The sequence below is a fragment of the Hibiscus syriacus genome, unplaced genomic scaffold (genome assembly GCF_006381635.1).
Source record: "Hibiscus syriacus cultivar Baekdansim isolate YM2019G1 unplaced genomic scaffold, ASM638163v2 tig00116964_pilon, whole genome shotgun sequence".
NCBI classification, from domain to species: domain Eukaryota; kingdom Viridiplantae; phylum Streptophyta; class Magnoliopsida; order Malvales; family Malvaceae; genus Hibiscus; species Hibiscus syriacus.
Genome location: NW_024063489.1, coordinates 996,635 through 1,003,484, shown reverse-complemented (window position 1 = coordinate 1,003,484; position 6,850 = coordinate 996,635). Strand labels below are relative to the sequence as shown.

Here is a 6,850-nt window from a genome sequence, read left to right as displayed (position 1 = left end):
TCCCCAGCAACTAAAACTAAGGCCATAGCTAGGTGATATTTGCAGCAAACAACTTCTTGACTACTGATCTTGAGTTCTTAATGTCAAAACATGGAACAGGAAGAAGAAAAAACAAAATTGCTACATTGATCATGTCATAGTCCAGAATTAGTTGAATTCATATATTTCAGGTGATGTTATATCTTCAACTTGGATTCTAAAACCATGTAAAATTGTTAAAATTTGCAGAAAGGAAAATATTAGGCTGATATATTGAACCAATCATAAGAACGGGATAGAGTTGACAGATCAATTCTTGAAAGTTAGTGATAAATGATGACATGGTATACATACATAGTACAATGGAAATTGACAATGTTCTGTCTGCTTCTCAAATGCAGCATGGATAAATCAGGAAGCTATATACATAATTGACATCTCCGCAACTTTTATGAACCATCCATCTGTTGGAATCAGAATGAAAGAAAGGACTGCAGCATGATAAAACCAAGGAGAACATTTAAGCACTGTCAAGCTTCTTTCATTCTCCTAATAGCTTCATCCGCTGCATAAATCCCAGGCTTCTCTTAAGCATGTTCCTAGAAAGGTGTAGCTGGAGTGCGCCTCTGTGCTTTCACTGTCATTGGGTTGCCCTTGCTCTGCAAAATGAATTCAAGCAATCTATGAACATCAATAACTTTTAGACAAAAGAAAAGGAGAATTGGAATGGTAGTTCACTTGTGAATGTGAGAAAACACTTCTGACTCTGTGCTAATGATCACATGAATATGCAACAATAAAAATGCAGGGTCACTATTCATTAGCATAATCAGTGAATATAACAAAGCAGTTCATAGTGCAAAATCATCTTTTAGTAGTACCATCAAGCAGATGCCTTCATTCAAGTCGTGCGGACAACAGCTATAGTGGTCATCGCAGCAAGTCGCAGCCTCAAGGGGGCAGCACCCCCAAGAAAAGCAGTAGCCATGGTACTCAAAGGCACAGCAGCAAGTACTGCTGCCGGGACAGCTGTAATAATTATCAGACACTTGGAGGCTTTTTCGGGGATGGAGGGGAGGGACCAGGATTGGGGGGATTATGACCCTTTTTAATAGGATAAGAGGCTTCCATTGCAATTCCACATTTTCCTGTTGCTGTATTGCCTAGGTTTCTTTCCATCCTGATATAGCCTGATTCTCCCCATTGATCACCCCATGATTTCTTTACAATCCGGTAATCTTTGCCATATCCGACATCAACCACACCATGGTCCAATTGCGTCCCGCATATTCCTTTAAATACACCCTACATTGGAAGAAGAGTAGAATACATTATTAAAACTCCAATTTTAAGAGACATTATTGCTTCATAATCAAGTACAAATTTACTAACTAGACATTATTTGAACTACAGTTATTTCGAAGGATAGTACTCTTACAGAAGTATACAACTGGAAAGACCTGCCTCCAGCTTCAATGGCAGCCCTAACTGGTTGATATGCTGGTGGAACATCTTCATAAGAATCAACCCTAACAACATTGGAATTTTTCTGCAGGTGTAGAAAACCAGAGGAAGGAAAAGATGAGTCTATAGTTTATAATTATATCATTTCCCGATGCCGCTCCATCTTTGATCCCTTTAGAATCTGAAACCAAGTACTTACCAGCTGGTCATTGGATATTTCCTTTTTTTTTTACCACGATTTTGATTTCATACCATACTTAATTTGAATGCATGAAATATGAAAACAAAAATGATGAATTTTGTTTAAATATTTTAACACCATGATCAGCTTTCTTTCTTTTTTCTTACTGAATTTCGTTGGGTATACCTATTATTCTTTTACTTTTATAAGGATTTAAGCTGATCATAGTTTCCTAACGATGCTGCACCTTCTGCTAAAAAGGAGATTGTAACTTAAGATATTCATATCGCAATTAAACATGAAGTTTCTTTCATGCAATTTGCCAATCCCATATATCCAAACTCATGGATGATAAATATTCAATTGCAGAATTCATAGTAGTTGAGCCTTGCTATTTCTGTGCATATTAGGATAGTTGTTCTGTTTCTTAATGGACCACTTTGATTGTGTGCTCGTGTAGGGGTCATTTAATGGGGCTCTTTGAAACGCTTCCATACTTTTTTACATTAGCCCCAACCTTCGCTGATCTCTTGGGCAACCCAACCCCCATTTCAAGGCAGCCATGTCTTTCATCAATTCTCACATTTTTTTCTTTGGGGGGTGGGTTCAGCTGCTGATACTTGTTTAAGCTACATCCATTATGTTTAAAATTTTCTTAACTATCTTTGAGTAAGTCTTGAGTTTGAGTATTTGTGTATGCAGAATTCACCAACCAAAATTAAGTATACGACCAGGATAAATTCGGATTAATCAACACGAAATCTTGGAAGCCGGGAAGACAACCAAAAAAAATCTTAACTATTTTTGTTTTGGACTCTTTAAAAAGTTTAATAAACACTAATTATTAAATACAATAACTTTATACATGATAATAATAAAAAAACTAATTTTTTTTTAATAATATGTGACAATTATAAAGTAGTATTTATTTATAATTTTTTTAATCATCGACAATGCACACACATCCTATAAACGTATTCGAATCCAAAATCTCTAAAAATAACAATATTACATTTCCATAGAAGCCACTTGAAAGCACGCTAGTAGTATTTTTAAACATGAAATTTCAAATTCCTTAACGACATGTGATGGTTGAAAATGAAGGTGTAAAATATTAAAGGAACAATGATATTTTACTATGTAGTTTAATACAATCAACATTTACGAGGAACATGTTCATAGTGCATCCTTACTTTTTCTTTTGTGTTGTCACTAAAACACAGTCTACCATATTCAAGCATTAATCAGTAGCATCATTTTCCATAACTTTTCTCCACTTTTGTTTTATTTTTATTATCATTATTATTGAAAACAAATCAATCACTGAAAGTTTTTTTACTTTAATCCATTAAGTAACACTGGCCGTTTAAAATGAGAAATAAGTAAAGAAATATGAAAAACACTGCTTAAATGATAATTATTATTAAAACCATTTAGGTAAAATTAATTAATTTTTAAATATTAATTTAATTGATACTATTATTGTTATAAATGGAGATCATAAATTTAAACATATTTACAAATTTTAATTTTAAAAGTTTTAGGAGTTGCACGGACCAAACGATTTCGATAATAAATAAATTATTATTGTTTTTTGAAGTATTGGGTTCGAACACCATAAATATCATAAGTGTGAGCGTTAAATATTAAATGGTTGAGACTTATCAATTCATAATTGAATTAGAAACTTTTTTTTTACAAAAATTGAATTAAAAACTTTAATTTGAATGTTAAAATTCTAACACTATAAATAAAATGAAATGAAATAAATTATTTTTATATAAATCTACGTATTATCAAATATAAATTAATTAGATAATGAATTAAACTTTATCTTTTATATATGTATAAAAATAAAATGCACAGAGTCCGTGGGTTTTCAAGGTGGATGATCGGAAATTTCAACGGGATGAGATCACATCAAATAAATAAAGCAATCCAAGGCCTCCTTTATTTATACTATTATTATCGAAGAAATAATAAGAATCCAATGAGACTTGTGAGACGAGGGTTTGACGCCGCTTCCGGTTTCCGGTAAAAGAGGGTGGAGACGTTCCTACTGGGTCCCACCCACCTGTCATTTTCTTTCTTTATTTTAAAAACAACCTGCCAAAGGTCAACTATCCTCACTGTCTCCAACCCACGATTTTACCGATTCTTTAATCCAACGGCTAATCGCCACCTTTTGACCTATTGCCCCCTTCCGCTTTTTCTTTTCTTTTTATCATTATGACAAGGTCTTTCAAGCCGGTTTAGCCCGTTCTAGTGGGCCCTACTTTTAAAGCAAACTGGTCAATGTGCTGACAAAATTTATGAACACGTGGTATTATCTGATTGGATATGGAGGTTGACGGGCAGTATGTAACTGAAGACAGGTCAGTGACCCAACCAGGGAGGGCATCAGTTTGACTCGAATCCGTTCGTTTCTCCTTCCTTTATCATAATCATCTTTCACGTTCTTTGTTTGCTTTTTGAGTTCTCTTTTTTTTTTTTCACCGTTATTTCAATCCAGTTTCCCTCTTCTTCTATGTCAAGCATTTTCTGTTCTCTATATCTTTAAAACTGCGTCTACTTCGAGTTTATCGAAATTGTGGGGAGTAGTGGGGGGACTTCCAATTTTTGTTTCTTCTTGGATCAACAGAGATGGCCGTGGAATTGATGATGAGATACGGTGGTGCTGGCAATAGTTTTACAGGGAAAGTGGAGGAATCTGCTTTGAAAGAGGCTGCGACTGCTGGGATCCAAGGTGTTGGAGAATTGATCAGATTGATGTCTAAAACTCAACAGCTTTACAATCAAGATATTTCTTCTAAAACTTCTCCTCCTTCAGGTTCAGAGCCAGATATGGAACTCCAAGCTGTTACAGATAAGACTGTTAATTCCTTCAAGAAGGTTATATCCTTACTGGATCGACCCAGGACCGGTCATGCTCGATTTAGACGTGCTCCTCTTAGTCCTCTCGAACAAGAGGGGAAAAATCAACAAGAAGATGCACGACAACCTCGGCAGAAGATTCAAGAGTTGGGGAATTCTTCCCTTCAAGTAGCCAAAGATCAGGTGTCTGCTTTTAAACCTTTCTGTTCAACCCCAAGTCGTAGATTGCCTCATTTTCCTTACAATCACCACCAGAGTAAAAGCAGTGCTGTTTTGGTGCCAAAGACTGGTCTTTTGGAGATAAAAGAAGCGCCCAGTACCATCACTTTCTCATCTCCGCCTCCTTTGTCTGCTGGGAATTCTTTTATGTCTTCATTGACAGGGGATACGGATAGCATGTATCCATCCTTATCTTCTGGCTTCCAATTCGCTAGTCCTTCCCATGTCCATTCTTCTGGTAAACCGCCTTTATCTTCATCTTTGAAAAGGAAGTGCAATTCCATGGACGATGCCGCTCTCAAGTGTGGGTCATCCTCTGGCCGTTGCCACTGCTCCAAGAAAAGGTTGGTTTTCCATCTTACTTATACATACAAGTTGTTCGTATTCATTAATTAGGATGGTTTAATCGATTCAGCTTTTCAGGTATTAACATACCAGTTGATTTTTTTTCTATGTAGAAAATCAAGAGTGAAGAGAGTGATCAGAGTTCCGGCTATTAGCAACAAGATGGCCGATATTCCCCCCGATGATTATTCCTGGAGAAAGTATGGCCAGAAACCAATCAAGGGTTCTCCTCATCCGAGGTCTGTAAATTTTTTACCGTTTTGATCAAATCAAAAAGGAGTCTTTTCTTTACTTCTAATTTTTTACCGTTCAAGTTTCCTTGTTCTTATCGTGGGCTATTATTATCTCTCACTTCACCTGTCTGCGGTTTGACCAAAAAGCCTCCAAACAATAATTCAAGTTTGCATTAAACGAATTTTGTTTTCAGCTGCAATTGTCCTTTCTGGGTGGCCATTTAAATCTCATTTGACTTTTCGGAATTGTGCATTGAATTGACTACTGAGTTAATTCGCTTAGTTGGGTCTTTGAGTCTACTTAACTCAGACCCGAGTTTCCCCTTACCCGTTTGTTTGCGCAATTTCAGGGGATATTACAAGTGTAGCAGTGTAAGAGGCTGCCCTGCAAGGAAACATGTAGAGCGAGCTCTAGATGACCCAATGATGCTAATTGTAACCTATGAAGGAGATCACAATCATAGGCAGAACATCTCTGACTCCCCAGCAGCTTTGGTCCTGGAGTCATCTTAGTCCTACAACCATCCATTCGAAGGCCCTTCAAATGTCTACTAAATTAAACCAAACCCTGCCAGGGAAATCTTAAAAAGTCAGGCTAGCTGTAGGGTTGTTCATAGTCAGCTGTTAAGAAGAAAAAAAAGGCTAAAAGAGTAGGGGATTGTGGATTTGGTGGGTTCTTTTCATCTATTTACTTATTAAAGTTTTTATACTGGATTACCAACATTTTTGTTCATTTCATGGATACCATACGGTGGATGTTGCTGAGGATGCTATCACTTTAATTTGCTCCAATTGTCTCTAAAGTTCTGAATTCTGAAACATAATTTTTAAAAATTTGAAGACAAATGGGCGTTGTAGTCGATGAACAAATAAAGAATCTTCCAATATCTTGTATATGAAGGTTGAGAGTGGGGTTTGATGATGAAAAAAGAAATGGTGCGGGTGGTTCTTTTGTCAGCTTGTGAATGTTCCCGACTTATATTTATGTGAATTTTGTAAACAAATAGCGATCATGGGATTTTAGGGTCAGATTTGGTTGCGGTAGCGAATCTATGTTGTTAGGGGGGGATATATGACTCCATTTTTTTCAATCTGGAGAATAATAATAAGTCAAATTGGCTGATCTGGCGTGTTGATTATTGTCCCCTCACACCGACCTCTTTTCTATCAATTTTCAACATCTACTGCCTATATTCTTTGCTTTTCCAAACTCTAAAGATTAGGGGGTTCAGAATATCGTTTCTTTTTGACTTTGCTTCACAAAACTTTTACTATTTAGGTCAAAATTTTGCAATTCGCATTTGAAATTTGAGTCTCTTTCAAAAGAAAAGTCCTCCTTTTATTACCTACACTGCGAGGAGGGATCTAAGGCTTAGTGTTCCAACTAATCCTTTGAAAGTTTTGTTGGAATTTAGTCAATGTTAGAAATCTGATGTTGAATTTGTTCATTCTCTCAAAGTTGGCCATTTTTCACTTTTAATAACAGCTTCCATACTGCTCTTTCTTCTTTTGGTAGGTCTGGTTTTAAGTCAACCTGTTTTTCCCTCTCTTTGTT

The 6,850-nt window shown here is 36.2% G+C and overlaps 1 protein-coding gene and 1 pseudogene across 2 annotated transcripts; one reads left to right on the top strand and one right to left on the bottom strand.

Moving 5' to 3' along the window:
* Positions 1–578: 578 nt before the first annotated feature.
* On the bottom strand, positions 579–1,653 carry LOC120190917 (annotated as a pseudogene).
* Positions 1,654–4,100: 2,447 nt separating this feature from the next.
* On the top strand, positions 4,101–6,087 carry LOC120190836 (probable WRKY transcription factor 7). Of its 2 annotated transcripts, XM_039193870.1 has the most exons (5): positions 4,101–4,370; positions 4,455–5,061; positions 5,176–5,301; positions 5,646–5,812; positions 5,843–6,087. In XM_039193870.1, the coding sequence occupies exons 1-4, from the start codon at positions 4,268–4,270 to the stop codon at positions 5,806–5,808; spliced, it is 999 nt and encodes a 332-aa protein (XP_039049801.1). In that variant the 5' UTR covers positions 4,101–4,267; the 3' UTR covers positions 5,809–5,812; positions 5,843–6,087. The 2 variants fall into 2 exon arrangements, with proteins under 2 accessions (XP_039049801.1, XP_039049800.1); XM_039193869.1 differs by having other exon boundaries at positions 4,104–5,061.
* Positions 6,088–6,850: the final 763 nt, after the last annotated feature.